Here is a 24,521-nt window from a genome sequence, read left to right as displayed (position 1 = left end):
CCCTCGTACACTGTTGGTGGGAATGCAGACTGGTGCAGTCGTTATGGAAGGCAGTGTCGAGGTTCCTCAAAAAATTACGAATAGAATTACCATATGACTCAGCAAACCCTCTCCTGCGTATCTACCAAAAAAATCTGAAAACATCTACACATAAAGACAAGTGTGCTCCAATGTTCATTGTAGCTTTATTTACGGTGGCCAAGACATGGAAACAACCAAAATGTCCTTCGATAGATGAATAGATAAAGAAGTTGTGGTATGTATACACAATGGAATATTATTCGGCGGTAAGAAAAGATGATATAGGAACATTTGTGACATGATGGATCATATAGGAACATGGATGGATCTTGAGAGTATAATGCTAAGCAAAACAAGTCAGACAGAAAAAACAGAAAACCATATGTTTTCACTGATATGTGGTACATAAACCAAAAACAGCGAAAGAAGAAGACAAACAAATGAAAAACCAAAAGTCATAGACACAGACAATAGTTTAGTGGTTACCAGAGGTTAAGGGGAGTGGGAGGTGGGAGATGAGGGTTAGGGGGATCAAATATATGGTGAGGGAAGGACAACTGTCTCTGGGTGGTGAACACACAATGGGATTTATAGATGATGTAATACAGAATTGTACACCTGAAATATATGTAATTTTACTAAAAATTGTCACTCCAATAAAAAAAAAATAAAAAAGTTTTAATGTACTGAATGGCTTTACCATCTATGTACTACTGTGCAAAAAGGAATCCTACATTTAGCTTTAAAGGAGTGTCACAGGTTTATTACCTCTCCCTCTCTATTCTTTTTCTTCATCTCTTCTTGAGCAACCGGCCACCTAAGAAAAATAACCCCAAATCTAGAAAAAAAGCAGTTGGTCCCTGGCTTCATTCCAGTTGCCAAGTTGCTCTTGGGCAGAAGAAGAAGTCATTGCTCCAGACTGAGTTGGCCTGTGTGGATGTTCAGCTGATTTTCTCCATCATCTCACAAAGACTTTCCTGATCAAATTTCTCTATGGCTTACATTGAAAATGTGTGAGTGCAAACTGAATACAACTGTTTAATTTTGAAAGCAAAAGACAATTTGAATCGTTTGTTGGTGTAATCAGAACAAGGATAAGTGAGTTGGTTGAAGGGGGGTGCAAGAGAGGGTCCCAGACAAAAATATGAAGGATATAAACTCAAGTACTAAGAATACTGTATTTAAGGATGGCGAGTTTTAAATGTAATTTTGAAATAGAAGTTGCAAATCCTTAGTTTAAATACTGGGGTTTAAATAGGAGGGAATTTGTACTCTAGGTTGTGGTAAGGATTGTATGAAAGAAAGCATTTAACAAAATTCGGTGTCAATGTTGAATGATGCTTCATTAAGAGAAGTAAACCAGATTGTTTAACATAACTAAGCTCATCTCCCCTTCTGTTAAAAAAAAAAAAAAAAAAAAAAAAAAAAAAAAAAAAAAAGTTTTCCCTCACAAGACATAGAGCTGGTTTTTTTTATGGTATGTCTGTACACTGTGACCTTTAAGGAAGATATCTGGGTCTTCTAGGTTTCCTTGCTGCCTTGAGGAGGTGGGTAAATGGGGAATGGGGTGGAGCCACTGGTAAGCCAAGAAGGAAAATCACAGCCTGGTACCAAAGAAGTCGCCTTATAAGAGGCAAGTGGACTGAAGAAGTCTTTGCTCACTACACATGGGAAGAGATAAGGTTCTCCCTTTCCCCTGGTGTATTCCATCAAGTTCCATCAATAATACATTTCAGATATTTTCTGGTTGCTGCATTTCCATTTTTAGTAACTTATTTATATCTATTTTTGCAAGCCTTGGAGGGGTCGCCCCTTCACCCATAGCAGTAGCTGCAGATGAAAATAGGATCTGGGAGGCATGCCTCAATGCACACCTCCAGCATCTGAGTTCCACGCTGAAGGATGATGTGGGGTTCTGGGGCCCCTCTCCTGTGCTGTTGTGACCTCCCTTCAATGTGCTGACTGATCTGGCAAAAGAGCAACTGGAGCACCCCTGAGAGAGAATAGGATCCTGCATTCCTGTCTACAGTGCCAGAGCTCTCAAACAACCCGATAGATCACCACTTGCTCTTGAGGAAGAGTCCCTAGTAAAAGTGAAAGTAAGTAGCTCTGAGGGCTTGGCAGGCAGGAGGCAGATTGGATACCGTTCTATTAATGTGTCCCAAGAATTCTCTGAAAGCCCTCCTGCATTGATGGTAGGGGGAAAAGCGTCAGTAATGGGGGCACTGAAAGAGGTGGAAATAATGCAAGGTTATATGTGGCTTTGCCACGATGTCAAGGATTATTTCCAAAAGTAAGAGGTCCTCCACATATCCCCACCATTAGAACCGCGATAATGATAGAGCTGCTACCAGGAAATACCAGAATGGCTGGTAATGAAAGGCTGGCTCATGTTTCTTTCCCACTAGGAGGTCCCTGGCACCCTGTGGAGAACTGGCCAAGGCTTATATACTTGGCTTCCAGTACTTCAGGTTTGCCTTCCTGTGCTACTGCTCATTGCTTCATACCTCCTCGACTTCTGAGTTTCAATCCATTTCTCACTATGCCTATTGCTTTTGCTCCTCCCCCGATATTCAGTCTTCTACTCCTTTCTATTTTGCCAATTTGCCTTACTGGGTCATGCCAGTTCCTGCATCCTCAAAGAGAAAGAAAATCTGATGGCAAAAAAGGAAAGGAGAAACAAAACAAAAATGTTGGGGACAGAGGTGAACATTCTTCCTTCCTTCCTTCCTTCCTTCCTTCCTTCCTTCCTTCCTTCCTTCCTTCCTTCCTTCCTTCCTTCCTTCCTGTCTTTCTTTCTTTCATATATATATATATATATATATATATATATATATATATATATATATATATATATATATTTGAAATGTGCCTCACATACTTGGACATTCAATAAAGATTCTAAAGTTTGAAATATTGTGAATCATTTTTTAAATGATAATCTGGGAGACTAAACCTTGGATTTTGTTTTCTATCTTTAAAGAAATTAAAGCAGTAATGTACCAGAGTTTTCTAAGTAGTTTAGTTGAATTCCTATCACAGGTTTACAGCTGTGTGACTATGTGGAGGCGCCATAGGGATCTTTCTAGACTTGGCCAAGTCTAGGATGGCAAATTCCTATCTACCTAAGGTTATGGGGGGTTGCTCAGAGCAGGATGGGTGAATTAAAATAAGGTCCATAAAGGTAGACCAAAGAACAGATAATAAAGAAAAATGCACAAACAGTAACAGTAGCCAGATGAGGCTTAGGTGAGAGTAACAGAGCCAATATTTAAAGTCAGAGGAAGAACCAGGCTGAAAGGTCGGGAAAGGAAAGGGGCAGAGGAGATGGGAGAGTTGTAGGTCATTGCTTGAAACATAAACTAGTGTTTGCCTCTCAACATTTTACGTTTGCTAAGTACATGGTATATATAGGGCTGGCTTAAAAAAGTCTAGGAACAAGGTGGAATAGCACTGATCCCTTCACCCCTTCTCTGAACAAAGAGCTACTATATACTCAGAACTTTTAAATGCAAATGAAAATATTTCACTCATGTGGAAATATTTTCTACAATACTGCTGTGTTTGTACTTTTCATAACTATACCCTATTAAAATGATGGTTCTGAGAGTAGCAAAATTCCCGGATGGGAGCTTTTTCAAATTCAAGTGACAAAGATATGGCCACAGCATGCAGGGTGGAGGGATGGCCTTTCTGACTGCTGCATAACTTAATTAAAATAATGACCCTAAAACATATTGTCATTGTATATGAACAACCACTAGATTAGAAATATGTTTAGAGGACAATTCTTCAAATGAGCATTTTTCATGCCCAGAGATAATGATGGTGATGGTGTAAGTAGTTGGTTAAAGGCTGAAGAAACTGGTAGGTCCAAAAGGTACCTAGCCCACAAACCATTAATGTGCTTCTAGCACCTATAATCGATTCTTTGCTGCTCTGGCAAAAAGGACACATGGAACCAGGAACTTTCTTATTCTCCATTTGTTTCATAATAGATTGTTCTAAATTTACAGGTGGTAGTGCAAGGATAAGAGGAGCTTGCTAAAATTCTCCTCACTCTGTATCTCCTGAACCTGGCACAATTCCATCAATTCACCTTGGTGGGTTGAGCAGAAGTATTCAACAAATCATTTGACAGCTGCTCACTATGAGATAGCTTCTTACCGTACCAAACACTTACTGAATTTTCAGCCGACCTATAGTCATCAAAAATATCTTTTGAGCCAGATGTTAACTTTATTAGTGAAGTGGGTATGCAATGAATTAGGCTCACAAAAGAACATCTTTTTCTTCAAGTTCTGAAACATACCAGACCATGATTTTTTTTTTTTTTAACTCCAATCTTTTTCTCCCCTAGTGAGGTACACTGATCATTTTCTAATTTTGCCTTTTCACTCCTCTAACTGAATCGTCATTTTCTGAGGTGGAGCTGCTGGCTTTATTAATCACACTTTATCCACAAAACAACTAATCTATTATTTTCCCCAGAGGACATATTTATACTTATTTTCGGTATAAAATACTTATACGTTGTGTTAATCCTCATTGGTGCTCAATGCTATTAGCAATATACTTTACATAAAATGTATTGAAGACAGTGTTTACTGCCTTAACTAAAAAGTAAATTATCCATAAACATTTTTTTAAATTGTGTGTTAGTAATAAGTCACATTCAGAGGTAAGTAGCCCAATATAAATAATGATTTATAGTTTAAGAAAACCTATTAGGTACCCTTACATTTTATATATATATATATATATATATATATACACACATACATTCTCATATTTACTGACATATAAAGGTTGTCAGTAAAATCATGGATAGTCTCAAATTTAACAGAATGACATGACTTCAAATAACATCTCTTCAGAGTTTATATAAACTTTTGTTTGCTTTAGTTGTAGGTATTTTCATAAAACAATTGCAATTGATATGCATGCCATGTTGTTTAAGTTTATGATTAGTTAACACTGCTAACCTCATCAGCCAAATTAATCCATGAACATATCACTTCAAAACAGAGCAAAAGCTCATTTCTCCTTTGGCATTTGTTATGAAGTGAAGTTATATAAGGAAAATGTAAATTCCAAGGCCTAAATGTCACCCTCGCTATTTAACTTGACGTTTTGTGTTGTTGTTGTTTTTTATTATTATTAAAGTTTATTGGGGTGACAACTGTTAGCAAAGTTACATAAATTTCACATATACAATTATGTAATACATCATCTATGTATCACATTGTGTGTTTACCACCCAGAGTCAGTTATCTTTCCATCACCATATATTGGAACCCCTTTACCCTCCTCATCTGCCACCCCTCTCCAACCTTACCCTCTGGTAACCACTAAACATTTGTCTGTATCTATGAGTTTTGTCTTTTTGTTTGTTTGTTTGTTTTTCTTGTTCTTTTGTTGTTTTCAGTTTTACATACCACATATCAGTGAAATCATATGGTTTTTTACTTTTTCTGTCTGACTTATTTCCTTTAGCATTATAATCTCAAGGTCCATCCATGTTGTCCTAAATGGCACTATTTCATCTTTTCTTATGGCAGAATAGTATTCCATTGTGTATATATACCACAACTTCTTTATCCAATCATCTATGTAAGGACACTTTGGTTGTTTCCATGTCTTGACCATCGTAAATAAAGCTGCAACAAACATCAGAGCACATCTATCTTTAAAGATAAAATTTTTCAGGTTTTTTTGTGTAGATACTCAAGACAGGTATCATAGCCAGCAGTGGAGGCTATAATGAGTAATGAACCCTTAACTGGAAAACTAGTAAGAGGATCTTCAATTTTGGGTCTTAGGCTCATCTAACCAAAACAAAAAGCAACATACCAGAATATACAACATGGAATTCATGGGCTTAGAAGAGTAAACTTGATGTTTGTTTTACTGCTAGCAGACTTGACCAGCAAATGTTAACTATAGCCAGAAAAATGTCAGAGGCATGTAGGTAAACCATGTTTTTGATCGAAGCAGGAACAAAGGTGCTAGAATTATCACAATACTTGGCTCAGTATCTTCCCCTTTTATACTGTTTCCTCTTGAATATGAACAATTTAAAAATAGAAGGTTAAGACAAGGATGGATGACTTAAGCATTTTAAAACTGCATATAATCTAAACCAGACTGCAGTGTATTGAGCTTAGTTGTTTCCTATAATTTATTATGATGCTCACACTTTAAAATGACTGTTAAGAGCAGACCCACCAAGAATATGGTTGTACAGTGTGTACCTTGCACAAGGGTGTCTAGCCAAAGGGTTTCAAGTGGGGATTGAAATTCTTTGTACAGCAGGTCCTTGAGTAATGTCACTTCACTAAATGAAATTTTGTCATAATATTGATGAGATGCTGTAGTAGCTTAATTCTTGATATCAAATAGCCTATGGTAAATTTGGTTTCCTTATACCTTGTTTCATTTAAAGTTACAGAACCTATGGACAACGCTAAGTGAGGACTTCTGTACTCTGCTCCCTAAGCATTGTACCTTAGGAGAGGCAACATTTTAAAATTTGTCCACCCCAGAATTGGTTGCTTTTTTCTGCTTTTTACTATAGAAGCAGTAGATAGTAGTTGTGGTTCAGGTTAATAACCAATGGGTTCAAACACCTTCAAATCTAATAAGAATGGAAATTTGTTGAAAATCATGATTTTATTCTAAATAAACTACAGTTTTAACTTCGATAGAATTTTAAAAATAATCACCATTCAACATGCTCAGCAAATGACCAACGACCACCAGGCTCTCAACAGAAAATTAACTGCTAAAAAACTACTACCATTAGACATGGAACAAAGGATTCATAAAAGGAAATTAAAAATAAAATTGATAAAAGGCAGTAGCTTTAATGGTATTTCTAGAATGGAAAAATTCCATGAAGCATCTCCCTTGCACCTGTATAAAGTATGTTTTTAATGGGAATAATGTACATATCAGCTAGAACTCAGGCTAGCATTTCAAATATACTTTGGAAAATTGTTGCTATGACTGATTCTAGTAATATATTAAAAGTAATAACACTGAAATTGACAACAACCATCCAATATAACAAACCCCCAAATATAGTTCATTATGAAATATACCCTTTAAAGTATATATTGAATATCAGGTGTAAATATATTAATGATCACTTTCCATGAGCAAAATAATTTTGCCTCCTGAATACATTTAATATGTTACATATATTCTGTATTTATTTTCTCTTATTTTTTAAGTGTGAGATAGCACTGAGTTCTTTGAATGGAAATTCATCATGCCACTCAGCTGTATTTACGTTTCTAGTGAAGAAGCTTATTTAACAATTTCTTAGAAGGTGTCGCTTGAGTTCAGCCATAGGCAAGAAATGATATATAATTAACACTTTTATATGGTATTAAAAACAATCTTATTAGCTCATTATTTTTAATATTTGCATCTGTCTTCTGAAAGCAAATTAAGAGCAAGTATAATTTCCATATGCAAGATTCGTTAACTACAAAGCTCAGAAAATGTTCACTTTAATAAAAAAGATGCCATAATACTGTATTTTCACTTTTTGTTTGTATTATTAGTTTCAAGTGGTCAAAACAATGTAGTGATTAGACATTTACAACCCTCACAAAGCGATAACCCCAACAAGTCTAATACCCATCTAACACCATACATAGCTATTACAATACCATTGATTATATTCCCTATGCTGTACTTTACATCCCATGACTATATATTTTTTAAATTATACTTAACATTCAATATTATTTTATATCAGTTTAAGATGTACTGCATAGTGGTTGGACATGTACATAACTTAAAAAATTTATCCTCCCAATAAGTCTCCATTACCCAGGTGACACTATATATATATTTTATAATATTATTGACTATATTTCCCATATTATATTTCACATTGCCATGACTATTTTATAACTACCAATTTGCAGTTCCTAATCCCTTCATCTTTCTCACCCATTCCCCCAAACCCTCTCTCACCTATCAACCCTCAGTTTGTTCTCTGTATCTATTAATCTATTTCTGTTTGTTTAATCTGTTCTTTAGATTCCACATATAAGTGAGATCATATGGTACTTCTCTTTCTCAGTCTTACTTCATTTAGCACAATATCCTCTAGGTGCATCTATGTTGCTACAAAGGATAAAATTTCATTCTTTTTTATGGCAGAGCAATAATCTATTGTATATATGTACCACCTCTTCTTTATCCAGTTGTCTCTTGATGGGCATTTTTGTTGTTTCCATAATTTGGCAACTGCAAATGGTACTGCAGTAAATATAGGATGTATATATATATATATATATATATATATATATATATATATATATATATATATATATATATATATATATATATATTTTAAATAGTGTTCTAGATTTCTTTGGATAAATACCCAGAAGTGGCATTGCTGGGAAATAAGGTAGTTCTATTTTTAACTTTTGATGAACATCCATACTCTTTTCCATATTGGCTGCACCAATTTGCAATCTCACCAACAGTGCACAAGGGTTCCTTTTTGTCCATATCTTCACCAACATTTGTTTGGTGATTTATTAATGATGGCTATTTGGGCAGGTGTGAGGTGATATCTCATTGTGGTTTCTATTTGAATTTCTCTGATGATTAGTGATGTTGAGCATCTTTTCAGGTCTATTGGCCATATATATGTCTCCTCTTTGGAGAAATGTCTATTCTCCATAGTCTATTCTACGTACTCTGCCTATTTTTTAATTGGAGTTTTTGTTTTGTTTTGGTTTGGTTTGGTTTTTTGGGTTTTATTTGGTGTTGAGTTGTATGAGATTTTTAAAAAATAAATTTTGGATATTAATCCCTTATTGGGTGTATCATTGGTGAATATCTTCTCTGACTTAGTAAGATTTATTTTTGTTTTGTTGGTGGTTTCCTTTGCTCTGCAAAACTTTTTAGTTTGATGTAGTCCCATTTGTTTATTTTTTTTCTTTTGTTTCCCTTGTCCAAGGAGATATTAGTAAAAAATATTACAAAGAGTAATTCTTGAGAGTTTATTTCCTATATTTTCTCCTAGGAGTTTTATGGTTTCAGTTTCTACATTTAAGTCTTTAGTGCATTTTGAATTTATTCTTGTATATGGTGTAAGAAGATGGTTCAGTTTCATTTTTTACATGCATCTGTCCAATTTTCCAGCACCACTTATTGAATAGACTATCTTTATGCCAATGTACATCCTTGCTTTCTTTGCCATAGATTAAATGACCATATCGGCTTGGATTTATTTCTGGGGTCTCTATTCTATTCCATTGATCTATGTACAAGTCTGACAATTGAGGTTGCAAACTCATCCTAAAAAAAGTGCTACATGCCTCATTTCTGGATATCACTATGGTCTCCTTTCAAGTACTCCACTTGGAAAGCTATGCACCAAGGCCAGCACCTAGTCCACCCTTAAAAGCAGTTTTGGACCTTTTTCTGGAATGGCCATTGTATTACCCTCGATGTCCTGAATGTCATCGAAATGTCTTCCTTTTAATATTTCCTTTATCTTCAGGTAAAGAAAGAAGTCATTCGGGGCCAGATCAGGTGATTAGGGAGGGTGTTCCAATACAGCTCTTTGTTTACTGGCTAAAACCTCCCTCTCAGACTGTGCTGTATCAGCTGGTCCATTGTCATGATGCAAGAGCCATCACGAAAAGTTCAGGTCATCTAACTTTTTAACGCAGCCTTCTCAGCATTTCCAAGTAGTAAACACGGTTAACTGTTTGTTCAGTTGGTACAAATTCATAATGAATAATCCTTCTGATATCAAAAAAGTTTAGCCACATCATTGCAACAAGTTCACAAACTTAGTTGTCAGAACTTGTGTCTGTTTCTGTGCCAATATCATGCTGTTTTGATTACAATACCCTTGCAATATAGTTTGAAATCACACATCGTGATACCTCCAACTTTGTTCTTCTTTTTCAAGATTGTCGTCACTATGCAGGATCTTTTATGGTTCCTTATAAATTTTAGGATTATTTGTTATACTTCTGTGAAAAATGCCACTGGTATTTTGATATGGATTTCATTGAATCTATAAATTGCTTTGGGTAATATGGGCATATTAACAATATTATTTTTTTCCTATTCATTAGCATGGTATATGCTCCATTTATTTGTATCTTCTTTATTTTCTCTTTTCAATATCATATAATTTTCTGAGAACAGGTATTTTACTTCCTTGGTTAAATTTATTCCTAGGTTTTTTGTTTTTTTTTTTTAATTTGATACAATTGTAAATGGCTTTGATTTCTTAATTTATCTTTCTGATAGCTTGTTATTGGCATATAAAATGCAACCAATTTCTGAATATTAATTTTGTATCTTGCTACTTTACTAAATTTGTTTATTAGTTCTCATAATTTTTTGATAAAATATTTGGGGTTCTCTATATACAGCATCATGTCATCTGCAAATAATGACAGTTTTACTTCTTCCTTTCCCATTTGGACATCTTTTATTTCTTTTTCTGGTCTGATTGCTGAGGCTAAGACTTCCAGTAAGCTGTTGAATTAAAGTGGTGAAAGTGGACATCCTTGTATTATTCTTTATCTTAAGGAGAATGCTTTTAGCTTTTCCCCATTTAGTATGATAATAGCTGTGTGTTTGTCATATATGGCCTTTATTATGTTGAGATATATTCCCTCTATTCCCACTGTACTGAGAGTTTTTGTCATAAATGGATGTGGGATTTTGTCAAATGCTTTTTCTGCATCTATTGATATGACTATATGATTTTTATTTTTCATTTTGTTTATGTGGTTTATCATATTAATTAATTTGTGGATATTGAGCCAACATTGCATGCCAGGAATGAATCCCATGTGATTGTGGTATATGATTGTTTTAATATATTGCTAAATTCAATTCACTAATACTCTGTTCAGGATTTTTGCATTTATGATCATCAGGGATATCAACCTATAATTTTCCTTTTTGTAATGTCTTTATCTGGTTTTGGCATCAGGGTAATGGTGACCTAGTAAAGTGAGATTGGGTGCCTTTTCTCCTCTTGAATTTTTTGGAATACCTTGGGAAGAATAGGTGTTAATTCTTTTAGAATGTTTGGAAAAAGTTACCTGTGAAGCCGTCTGGTGCAGGATTTTTGTTGGTTGGAAGCTTGCTGATTTCTGATTCAATTTCATCAGTAGTAATTGGTACATTCTGATGTTCTAGTCCTTCTTGATTCAGCCTTGGAAGATTATATGCTTCTAGAAATTTATTCATTTCTTCCAGATTTTCCAATTTGTTGATGTATGTACAGTTGCTCTTAGTATTTTATTAAAATATTTTGTATTTCTGTGGTGTCGTTTGTCACTTCTCCACTTTCATTTCTGATTTTATTTATTTGGGTCGTCTCTTTTTCTTGATGAGTCTGGTTAAAGTTTTACCAAATTTATTTCTTTCCAAAAATCAGCTCTTGTTTTCATTAATCTTTTGTATTGTTTTTTAAACTCTATTTCTTTTTTTTATTTCTGCTCTGATTTTTATTATTTCCTCCCTTCTACTAACCTCTGCTGTTCTTTTCTTTTCTTTTCTTTTCTTTTTCCGAATTCCTTTACGTATTAAGTTAGGCTGTTTGAGATTTTTCTTGTTTCTTTAGGTAGGCCTAGACTGCTATGAATTTTCCTCTTAGAACTGCTTTCACTCTGCCCCATAGATTTTGGGTTGTTACATCTTCATTTTTGTTTGTCTAAGGTATCCTTTGATTTTTGCCTTGATGTCATTATTGATCATTCATTATTTAGTAGCATGTTATTTAGCCTCCATGTGTTTGTGTGTTTTTTCAGTTTTTTTTCTTGTAATTGATTTCTAGTTTCATACCACTGTGGTCAGAGAAGATGCTTGATATGATTTCAGTCTTCTAAAATTTATTCAGACTTGTTTTGCTGCCTGACGTGATCTATCTTGGAAAATGTCCCATATTCACTTGAGAAGAATACATATTCTTCTGATTTGGGGTTAAAAGCTCTAAAAATATCAATTAAATCCATCAAGTCTAGTGTGTCATTTAAGGCTTCTATTTTCTTGTTTTTTCTGTCTGGAATATCCCACCATTGGTGTCAATGGGTGTTAAAGTCCCCTATTATGATTGTGTTACTGGCAATCTCTACCTTTATGTTGGTGAATATTTGTTTTAAATATTTAGGTGTGCCTATGTTTTGTGTATATATGTTCACTAGGGTTATCTTATTTTGTTGAACTGATCCCTTCATCATTATGCAATGAATGTCCTTCTTTGTCTCTTATTATAATCTTCATTTTAAAGTCAATTTTGTCAGATATAAGTATTGTTATCTCAGCTTTTTCCTCATTTCCATTTGCATGAAATATCTTTTTTCATCCCTTTATTTCAGTCCATATGTGTCCTTCAAACTGAGATGGGTCTCTTGTGGATAGCATATGAATGATTCTTGTTTTCTTATTCATTCTGTAACCCTGTGTCTTTAGAGTGAAGGATTTAAACCATTTACACTTAAGGTTATTTTTGATATATACATAGTTATTGCCATTTTATTCATATTTTTAAATTTTGCTTTGTTGTTTGTTTGTTTTCCCCCTTCTCCTTAAAGAAATACTTTTAACACTTCTTGTAATACTGGCTTGGTGGTAAAAAATTCCTTTCCCTTTTCTTGCCTGGGAAGCTCTTTATCTCTCCTTTAATTTTAAATGCTGGCCTTGCTTGGTAGAGTAGTCTTGGTTGTAGCACCTTGTTTTTCATCACTTTGAATATTTCCTGCTACTCCCTTCTGGCCTGCAAAATTTCTGTTGAGAAATCAGCTGATAGTGTAATGGGAGATTCCTTGTAAGTAACTAGTTGTCTTTCTCTTTGTGCTTTTAGGATTCTCCCTTAGTCTTTAACTTTTGCCATTTTAATTATAGTGTGTCTTTGTGTGGGCCTGTTTGAGTTTATCTTGTTTGAGACTCTCTGTACTTCCTGGGCTTGTAGGTCTATTTACTTAGCCAGGTTAGGAAAGTTTTTGGTCATTATTTCTTTTTTTTTTTTAATCCTACTGATGTTTTATTTGTTTTCAATAGTGTAAGACTCATCATATGTGTTATTATTTAATTATTCCGTATACAAAAGAGTAGCGATCTCTACATTTGCATACATATTGACATCTTTATAATAGCTTAAAATGTTTCTAACATTGGTGTTAGTGTGTATACATGGTTAACCTGTATCTCTAGTGTCATCAGCAGCATCTCATAAAGAAATGCAAATAATATATCAGACAAAATAGTTATACCAATATTCTAACAAGTTGTGGATTGTTTATAAAGTATGTGAATCATATTTGTAAAATGATGTATTTTTTTTTAAATAAAGTTCATTGAGGTGACAATTGTTAGTAAAGTTACATAGGTTTCAGATACACAATTCTGTATCACATCTTCTATGCAGCACATTGTGTGTTCACCATTCAAATTCAGTTCTCTTTCCATCACCATGCATTTGATCTCCTGTACCCTCATCTACCACCCCCCGCCCTCCTACCCTCTGGTAACCACTAAACTATTGTCTGTGTCTATGAGTTTTTGTTTCTTCATTTGCTGTCTTGTTCTTTTGTTGTTTTCAGTTTTATATACCACGTATCTGTGAAATCATATGTTTCTCAATCCTTTGCCCCTGCTCTTCTTCTTCTGGCACTACTACAACACAAATGTTGTTATGCTTCATGTTGTCCCATAGGTCCCTTAAACTACGTATGTGTTTTTGTTTTATTCTTTTTTTTTCCTTTTTGTCATTTCAATTCAGTGTTTTCTGCTACCTTGTCTTCTACATCGATGATTGGATCCTCTGCTTCATCTAATCTGCTGTTGATTCCTTCTAGTGTATTCTTCATTTTATTTATTGTATTCTTTACTGCTGAGTAGTTCTTTTTCACGGTTATGTGTCCTTCTTTATGCTTACTATCTCTTTCTTGAAGTTCTCAGTAAGTTCCTGAAGTATTCTTATAACAAGTGTTTTAAACTCTGTCTCTGGTAGCTTGGTTGCTTCCATTTCATTTAGTTCCTTTTCCTGGGGATTTCTCCTGTTCTTTTATTTGGGATATATTTCTTTGTTACCTCATTCTGTCAGTCTCTCTGTGCTTGGTTCTATGTATTAGATAGATCTCCTATATTTCTCAATCTTTGCCAGGTGGCCTTATGTAGTAAGTGTACTGTGTTGTCCAGTGGTGCAGTATCTCTGATCTCCTGTGTGTGTGTTCCAAGAGTGTCCCTTGAGTGTGTTGTCTGTATTCTCATGTTGTAGTTGAGCCTTCATTGCTTTTAGCGTGTCATTGGGTGGGATTGACTCCCAGGCTGACTGGTTGTGATGATTAGTTACGCCCAGAGTGTACGAGCTTCTGTTTGGGGGCTTACCACTCAGAGTGGAATTCACCCCATAGGGCTCTCGTGCATGTTGAGATCACCCTTTGACTTTGCCACTTGTGGGTCTAACCAGGTAGGTTTCTGATGTGGTCTGAAGCTGGCTTCTGGGTATGCTGTTTCTAGTGTCTCTTGGTTGCGGCTCCCATGCAGGCCAATTTCTTTCTTGCTTGTGACCAGTCCAAGTTTTCTGTTGGAGTTACAAAGCTATATGAGGTTGGTTGCTGCCTGTGATGGACCTGGAGCTGTGTAGGGTTGGCCTCGTTGTGAACTGAGACTGGCTGCCACCAGAATTGGGCCGTGGTCAGCTTAGTAAAAGGCTTAGGACCTCCCTAGGCCTATTGCCACCTGCTGGCTTTCCATGAGGCTCAGCCATTGAAAGAACCTTCTTAGGTGAACTGACTGGCTATTTGACCTGGAGTTGAGAGTGTCCCTGGTGATGCAGCACTAACAGAGCTGGGCAGGGACCTAGGGCGTCAACAAGGTAGTGTTTTACCAGACCAATGTGGTCTCAGATATGGCCATTTTGGGGAGGTTTAAATGTAGAAAAATGGCATCCTCCTGTGGGCTATATTTGAAGCAGACTCCTCACAGGGAAAATGACCACTGTCCCTCTAGCCCTCATTTTGAAGCCACATAGCTCAGTCTTTCCCCATCTGTCTCTGGCATTTCTCTAGTTGGTGTCCTTCCACTGGAGCTCAGTTAAGTGTTTGCAAGTGTGTGAGTCTGTGTGAGGGTTCGTTAAGAAGACATCTGGGTTTCCAGCCACTTTCCATGTTTATTGGAACTGACAAGACAGTCCTCACCGATTTTCACTGCCAGATGTTCTGGGGACTCCTCTTTCCAGCACAGGACTCGGGCTGAGGAGACCAGTGTGAGTCTGGGGCCCCCTCCCTCTTCAGGGAGGGGTGTTGTCACTGAGGTGCTTCTCTCAGTGTTCAACCACTACCTGTGGGTTTGAGGTCAGCCTGTTTTGTATCTCTGCTTCTCCTACCAATTTCAATGTGGCTTTTTCTTTCTATCCTTAGTTATAGGGATTCTGTTCAGCTTATCTTCAGATGATTCTTGAGGTTGATTGTTCTATAATTAGTTATAATTTTGACGTGATCCTGGGAGATAGCAGGCATATATGTTTACCTAATCTGTCATTTTAAACCTTCCTCTTCAATTTCTTTGCTCTTCCCATTACTTTTCAGTCTATCAAGAACTCCAACATCAGGAATTTTGTAAATTTTTATTTGAAATGAATTCAACAATCATTTTAGTTTAGTTTACCATGCTCAATAAAAAGATAGACCAAAAATTAATATTTTGCCTTGTCACTGATACACATGTCAAATAGTATCTGTGATATCTTGTATTTTCAGTAGAAGATGTTATGGGTAAAACATTTAATGTTAATATTGGTTAATTTTAAAGTTTTTTTCTTGGAGGAAGCCATGGTAAAAGATGATGATTACATCTATGGGAAATAGCTACATAAATCATACTTAAATACTGTATTCATAAAATTTCTTAATCTTTCCTGGACAAAGCTACACCAATACTACTTGAGTTGCATTTTGTTGCTTGGTCCATATAACAGGCATTTCAATCCATTTTAGGTACATTAGATGAATGTGGTTGTACTCATGGGTGCATTCCAAAGACCACTAGGATTAAAAAAGTTTTGAAAAGAGGAATGATAGTGCAAAGCGAGGTAGAATAGGTAAGCAGATCCAGACTGTGCAGAGACTTATGGCCATACAGCGCTTGGACTTTATTCTAAGGGCAAAGGCATAGACAGAGGAATAGTCCTGACTTACTTGACTATTTAGGACTAAGCATGATTGTGTTTCTACGTGTACACAATGAAGTTGTGTGATAGTATTAACACTCTTCTAGCTCTCCATAAACAACCTACAATAAATACACTGTACAGAGCTGCACTAGAGGCTGCTCCCTGTACCTAGATATTCTAGCACTAAGTGGGATTATTCAGTTATTTTTATTTGTAATATAACATCAAATACATATATTCCTGAAATTAGACACACCACCACTCTTTTTGGCATCCCTACAAACATTAAGGGTATTTTTTTGAAAACTTCAAATATTTTTCCTCTGAAATAAGGCACTAAAAACACAAAACTTTCATCCTTTAAATTGTGACTATATACTAAAACTCAGGGAGATTTAATGGATCCAGATTCAAACATATTTAGTGAACTAGATTGTTTGGCTACCAACAGTCTTGACTTCTGTTGAGATTGTTGTAAACAGAAACACCTGAGTCTTATTTAAGTTCAAGCTGCTAGAAAGCTAATTCCTTGCTCTACTTTATGTATTTGATTCTTCAAAATTTGACACAGGAGCTTCCTAACATTTCTCTCATTAAATTCTCTTTTGTTGATTTAAGCCAATTGTTAGAGTGGCTTCTATTAAAAAAAAAATGTTTCCTTCAAGATAGTAACATTTTTTTTATATGCATGTCAAGTTATGGCTAGTGGTTTTTAAATATTTTTATGAAAAAAATTGAAAACAAGAGATGTAGTATTGGTTCAATGCAGAGTCCTGAGGTGTTGCCACACAGCACCCTACCCATCTGTCCCCTCGTACCTACCCTTAAAGAAAGGAGAGTCTGTGAGACTAACCCTTTCAGGGACTTTGCTTTACCTTTGTGCTTATACCTTATGTCTCCCTGTTTGGCCCCGGAGGATGGCTGGTTAGCCAATGACAAATAAGATTCCCCACGGGGGGGACAACTCAAGGCAGGCACAGCCGAGTGGGGACCAACAGGAGAACCTATGGGGTTGATAGAGGTGGGCATAGATCCCCACCTTCCCCCGGGGAAGGAGAGCTTCTGCCTTTGTGGCTGCATTCCTTCCCACAACCTACTTGGAGAGAGATTCAAGGGTGTAATAACATCAGTTCTCCATCTATCCATTTCACTAAGATTCAGCATAAAGTTTTTGTCTCTTGGGGAGGTACATCCTGAAACTGACGGTTCAGCTGTTTGCAGGCAAGGGTAATTAGTTCAAATCAGTTTCTTAGTAAGATGTGTGAAATTCACAGACCTTGGAGACAAAAATGTTGCTTTCTTGTGTATACATCAATAAAAGCCACAGGACGGCCCTATTCAGGGCTCTCAGTCCTTGGAGGCTGTGAGACCCTTGGCCCCTGTTTCATAACTTTCTTGATTTCTGTTTCTTACTTTCTTAACCCTTCACCACCTCTTCTCATTCGCTCACTGCCTGTGTTGCGCTGAACGCGACACTGAGGTATTCCATTAGAGACCTTTTACAATTAATAAGTATTATGAGTATCTGGTCATTTAACCAGCTATGAATGCATTCAACTGCACAATAAGCTATTCTCTTATTTTCTCCAGAAACATGTGCTAAAACATTTTGTTCAAAGACCTTTAGTAATTAATACATACTATGAACATGACATTTCTCCTTTAATAGATCCCATTTAAATTTTCATCTAGGACAATGATGAATACCATCTAGAGGGGAAACAAACCTTTTGTTTTTATACAATTGTCTCCTTAAGCTATGTACTTACTGAATATTATGGGGAGAGGAAAGCGCATACATTAATAATACAATATTAATTGATAAGGTCTTATTTGAGCAGAAAATGGGCATATATATAACACTTAGAAATGAACTAGTCCAAATGTCTTCTTTTGTATTCTAGTAATGTAATGTTAACACAGGTCACTCAGGCTTCCTAACGCACATGCCAGGGCTCTTTCATCTCAGGAATCTTTCAAGAAGAGACATGGTAATGGCTTCTATGGGTACCAGTGCAGACACTATCATCTAATTACTACCAAACTAAATTCTAGAAGATAGAACATCAGAAGACAAAATAATTGCCTTCAAAAAGTTTACAATCTGGTGGTATTATTATATAACAGAGAGAAATGATCGTGTTGTGTCTAGAAGTTGGGCTAACACTTATTTCATTAATTTTAGAATTTTAAAAAGTTTTATGTTGAGGGAATGTGCAGGTTTTAAAATGTCACACCTGTTGATCACTTCATAAGGTGTATAAATATCTAATCACTATGTTGTACACCTGAAATGAAAATAATATTGTATGTCAACTATAATTGAAAAATGAATTAATTAACATGAAGAAAAATTTAAAAAATCACATTTGAATCTGCATAACAGTAAATCAACTGGTACTTGAGTTTAGGCAACTACATACCCTGTTTACCCGAAAATAAGACCTAGCTGGACAATCAGCTCTAATGTGTCTTTTGGAGCAAACGTTAATACAAGACCCAGTCTTATATTAATTATATTATATTATATTATATTATATTATATTATATTATATTATATTATACTATACCCGCTCTTATAGTAAAATAAGACCGGGTCTTATATTAATGTTTGCTCCAAAAGACACATTAGAGCTGATTGTCCAGCTAGGTCTTATTTTCGGGGGAACACGGTAATGTATAAACAATTTGGATTAAGGAGGACATGCCTCTTGTTCTACTCTATGAATTTAGAGACCATTCTAAAGAAAACCTCAATCAGAGTAACGAGAGTGAGAGAGCACCAGGACAAAAATGAAGTGCACTTTCTTTGACCTTCTGTAACCTCAGGTTCTTTTACAAGTCTTTATTTTCTTCTGCTGCTCTTACTAAATACATAATTAAAAACACAATGCCTTCTCCTCTGTCAGTGTGTCTCTGTCAATGCTTCCTTAAATATTCATTATTTGACATTCTGTCAATGAATGAAGGTGACTGATGTGACCACCCTGATCAAGAGACATGATGAAAAGTTGAAATGACATCATTCCCCCTTAACTTAAAAACATCTTTGATAACAAATGAAACAAATATTTCCTAAAGTAATTTCCTCTATGGAAACAGAAAGATTCACAAGCTAAATGTGCCTTTAGTGAATGACCATGTCTATTGCCCCAACTCGGTTTATAATATTTTCTTTCCTCTGTCTTTATTTCCCCATTTTTTGTAATTTAAAAATGCTAGTCTTTTTTTGAACAACATATTTATTATTTAGGTTTACTCAGGACAGCTATTTTCCTGAATGTATAGAAGTTTTGTTGCAATTTTCTAGAAATGCTAACAGCCTCCACATTGCACTCAGGGCTGCATCAGAACGTGACCATTGCTACCCAGATATTATTTCCCATTTTTTTATCAGTAGCTGAACAAATCACTTCACAATTTCTGAGAAACTCATATGTTTAATAGTTTCTAGCCTTCATCTTCCTGAGTTTTGGAATTACAAGAATTTAGTTTTCCAATCATCAATAATGAACAACTAAGAAAAGATCCACTAGCTTAAGAAAAGGAGGACTTATAAGAGGTAGGTGGACAATGCAAATCAAATTATTTGCTCTTCAAAAGGATTTTAAAATTGAGAAACCATTGCAATTAGAATTATTAGTGTTTTTACAAAAATAACTTGTTTTTATCATATTATTGGGGAGAAATTACTAAGATTAGTGTAAACTATATGAAATTGTTGATTCAATCATTTTGACAGACAAAAATGGCAATTTCATATCACTGAATTTAATAGCTTTTTTTTTTTTTTTTTTAGTTTTACACCTTACATTCTAAATTGGGATATAATTCATATATCACAAAATTTACCCTTTTAATTTACCCTGTTTCATTCCATGATTTTTAATTCGTGTGTGCTACCATCACCACTAACTTCAGAACATTTGAATTGCCCCCAAAAGAAACCTCATACCCATTAGCAGTCACCCTCCACCTTTATTCATTCTTACATTGATTTGTGAAAATTTCTTGAGCACAGGAGAGGGGCCAAGAAGCAAAAATAACTAGGATACATGTAAACATATGATGAAAGAAAATCAGTTAAAAGGAAGACAAGCCAATTCCAATATATGTAGTCAGATAATAATTCATGGAAATGACCTGTGTTTGAATAGGACATTGAAATATTGGTAGAATTTCACCAGATGGAGGATTTGCTATAGTAACAAGTATGTAGGGCTTATTATCAGACAGTTCTGAATAAGTTCCATATGATCTCACTTATTTGCGGATTCTAAAGAAAAGAATAAGTGAATGAACTAATCAGAAACTGTTTGGGAGACAATGAGGAAAAACTGAGGGTTGCTAGATGGGCGGGGGGAGTGGGGGGTGGGGGGAGGGTGAGGGGATTGGAGGGCAGTCGGTGACCACAGGATGGCCACGGGGTTTGAAAATTAATCTGGGGAACGTAATTTGGTGGTTACCAGAGCGTAAGGGGGTTGGGGGGTGGGGGATGAGGGTGAGGGGGATCAAATGTACGGTGATGGAAGGGGAGCTGACTCTGGGTGGTGAACACACAGTGTGATTTATGGATGATGTGATTCAGAATTGCACAACTGAAATCTATGTAATTCTACTAACAATTGTCACCCCAATAAATTAAAAAAAAAAAAATAAAAGAAATGCAGGGTCAAAAAAAAAAAACCAATTTGGAACATCATTGATCTAAATCAAATAATAACATTGTCATTTGGAGAGAGGAAGTGAGTAATCCAAGGTTATATAGCCAAGTTAGTGGCAGAGGTGATATTTAAACTCACTGATTCTTTTTTATACCTCTTTCCCATACAAGGACTTGACATTTTACATATAAAATCACCCTGTGAAATATGAAAACAAAAAGCCATAAATGTGACCTATTTATTTAAAATAACACTTCATTAAAATATTTGTTCTTATGTTTTTCTTCTCTCTTTTTTATCTGCTCTATATTCTTGGATTTTGCTTTAGAGTGTATTCAAATTCATGTTTGTATAGTTACCATGATGGAACTGTTTTCATATATATATATATATATATATATATATATATATATATATATATATATATATATATATATTTGGAGATTGGGTTATGTTTGGAATAGAGAGCATACTCATATTTAGCTATTAATTGGGTAACTTGTGAATGGACTCCTTTTCATTTTCCACATTTCTATTTCCTAGAAGGTAGGAAACTTGACTGCTTCCACAACTGTAGTTCCTAGTTCTTTAGTACAACAAGTTCCATGAAAGGAATATTCACAGAAATGTCCTTGAGTTTCAGACTAAAAGCTAGTTAACTTTAAAGGGCCATGAGCACCATTTCTTTCTCTAATTGACACTACAAAATTTTGTCATCACAAAACTCAAGGAAATTACTTTTACTATAATCCATTTCTTTGGTCTAAGAGAATCTCAACAGTACAGGTTTCAACTATCTTTTTCTGTTTTTCTCTTTCCATGCATTTTGTTCTGTCTCATTTTCTCTTTGTTAATAAAACACATGCACATTCACACAGACACACTTACACACACACTTTTTTTATGAAAATTGCACTCTGAGTTTAAGAATTCGGTGTGAGTTTTTAATATGCTGCTTAACTATCTCATTTAAATACAAAAAGGTTTTGGCTACCAGAAGTCTGTTTCACTCTGGTTTGGTACAGATCTGAAATACTATAGAAGGAAACCATTCTGACACCATTTTCCAGAATGGTTACAACAGCTTTCTGAAACACAGAATTCAAAAGAGGGGAATACAATAAAGAACAAATGAAGAAAATGTCTATCTTGGAGTGATAGATACTTGCTATGGTTGACCACAGATGTTTATAAGTTTTCTAACTGAGACACTTATCCACTGTATAACATCCATAGACTACAAGACAGGGCTGACACTTATCCACTGTGTAACATCCATAGACTATAAGACAGGGCTTCTATACAATTAGTGGGCACAAATACAGGCACAGAGGATTTTTATAGCTGGTCTCCCCTCTGATTGGTTGAGGGCCAAAACCAGACGTGTTATTAAATATCTTAACTCTCACTTCTGATATTGTCAAATTATTAAGAACATGCAATATGATTCTTTGTCCTAAGGATGGTTAAAACATAACCCCTACATAAAGAAGATACTCAGTAGTATGAAATATCAACAACAAGGGGAGTCCTAGTCAAGATGGCAGAATAAGTAAATGTAATTTATCCATCCCATGACCATATTAAAATTAAAACTAAATTATAGATTAACCTGGAGAACCATCCAAAGACCAATCAAAATCCTATAACTAAGGCTATAAAGAGAAGCCACCTTGAGACTGGTAGGAAGGACAGCAATGTGAAACAGGTTGGCCCACACCCAAATGGGGTCTAAAATTAGGAGGGCTGTCTCAGCTGCAGAGGAGTCCCCTGAAGAGTTATGGGTCTGAGCCCCACACCAGGCCTCTCAGACCAGAATGCCAGTATCAGGAAGAGGGACCCCACAACATCTGGCTGTAAAATCAGGCAGTATTCTGCCTACCTGAGTGAGACTGAAGGCAGCTGGAAACCCAGGTGTCCTGTTAAAGGAACTACACCCTCTCACTCCCAGGAACTCATCCTGTACTCTGGTGGACAGACAGAAGCTTAGGAGGTACCAAAGACATACAGGGAGAGAGTGAGTTGTGTGGCTCAGGTTAAGGGCTGGAGGGAAAGCCACCATTATCTCTGAGCTGAGCCCTCTTCCTGTGTAGCCCATGGACAAACATCATCTTTCCAGAGTTGACCACCACCCCACATAGCCAAATCCAAATCTGCATTGGCCTGGTGAACTCTACTTGCTCCTACCCAGTGACTGTTTTGTACTCCACCCCACCCAACTTGGGCACCATCAGAATTTTTTCTGTGGGTGGCAAGCATCCCATGTTGGAACTCACTACAGTCTTTCTTGAACAACTCTCAACGGTCTGTGGTCCCCAGGTGGGCAGAGGCTGGACTTAGTGTGCTCTGAGCACTTTGTGGAGTGTCCTCAGGTTCAGCACTGGCACCAAATCTGAATCTGCACTAACCTGATGAACATTATTCACCCCACCCTGGTGATTCCCTGAGACCATTCCCCACAGAACTCCTGTACCACTGAAGGCTATTTCAGCAACTGAATCTTATGGATAGCTGCCAGGCAGCAGCAGGACTTAGGGTGCCCTGTACGCTTTTCTATACTGCCCGAGGCCTAGTACAGGTGGAAGCTGTCCTTGGTTCACTGTGTAGCTTCTTTCACATGCCTCCACGTCCAGCACAGTCACTGATGAACCACAGATCACTTTGTATCTCCTACCATGTAGCCTGTGGCCAATCACAGGCAGTGGCTGATCTTGGCATTCACAGAAACCCCTCCTGAGAGGCCCAGAAAAACAAAAACCTGCTGGCCAACTTAAAACCACAACAGACAACCACCCAACTAGCCCCTTAAATGGAACACACAATGGGTGGTCTCAGCAGGAGCCAGAGTTGCTGGGATGAATCACATTCCATGAGGTCAGCCAGCCACAGGCAGCTTTTATGCTGTGATCATGGCCGATCCTCACAGCCAGAAAGCCTGAGAGTCAGTCCCACCCACTGATATGCTAACAACATTAAAGGCACAACTACAACAGAAGGAAACAGGCCAACCTACAAGGGACACTCCTGGAACATCTGGCTCAGGTTATCAGGGAGACTTCGCCACTGGGCCTCAGAGACACCCACTACATAAGAACATTCTGCCAAGAAGGGAAGATGTAGCAGATCTACCTAATATGTAGAAAAAAAATTTAAAACACAGAAAGGCAGACAAAATGAGGACACAAAAAAGTGTGTCCCAAATTAAAGAACAGGAGAAAATTCCAGAAAAAAAGTTAAATGAAGTGGAGGCAAGTAATCTACCAGATATAGAGTTAAAAAAAAAAAAAATGGTTATAAAGATGCTGCAGGAACTTGTGAGAACATCAACAGAGAGATAGTAAACATAAAAGAGACATAGACTCCATGAAAAAAAGAACCAGTCAAAAATGAAGACTACGATAATTGAAATGAAGAATACACTACAAAAAATCAACAGCTGAAAAGATGAAGCAGAAGACTGAATCAGCAATGAGAAGTCAAGGTAGTAGAGAACACCCAGTTGAAACAGACAAACTTAAAAATGAGGATAGTTTAAGGACTTCTGGGACAAAAATCACACATAAAAAAAGTAAATAAATAAATCAGAGGGGTACCAGAAGGAGGAGAGAGAAAACAAGGGATTGAGAAACTATTTGGGATTATGTCACAAAAATGGC

The 24,521-nt window shown here is 36.2% G+C and overlaps 1 protein-coding gene across 1 annotated transcript in view; it reads left to right on the top strand.

Moving 5' to 3' along the window:
* Nucleotides 1-1,014: 1,014 nt before the first annotated feature.
* Nucleotides 1,015-24,521, top strand: part of PRR32 (proline rich 32) — a 98,388-nt gene continuing 74,881 nt past the window's right edge. Inside the window, 3 exon segments of the mRNA XM_033127753.1 lie at nt 1,015-1,034; nt 1,817-2,223; nt 2,226-2,681. Coding sequence (XP_032983644.1) covers nt 1,015-1,034; nt 1,817-2,223; nt 2,226-2,681 — 883 coding nt within the window.

This window comes from Rhinolophus ferrumequinum, chromosome X (genome assembly GCF_004115265.2).
Source record: "Rhinolophus ferrumequinum isolate MPI-CBG mRhiFer1 chromosome X, mRhiFer1_v1.p, whole genome shotgun sequence".
Classification (NCBI taxonomy): domain Eukaryota; kingdom Metazoa; phylum Chordata; class Mammalia; order Chiroptera; family Rhinolophidae; genus Rhinolophus; species Rhinolophus ferrumequinum.
This window is presented reverse-complemented; position numbering and strand designations above follow the sequence as displayed.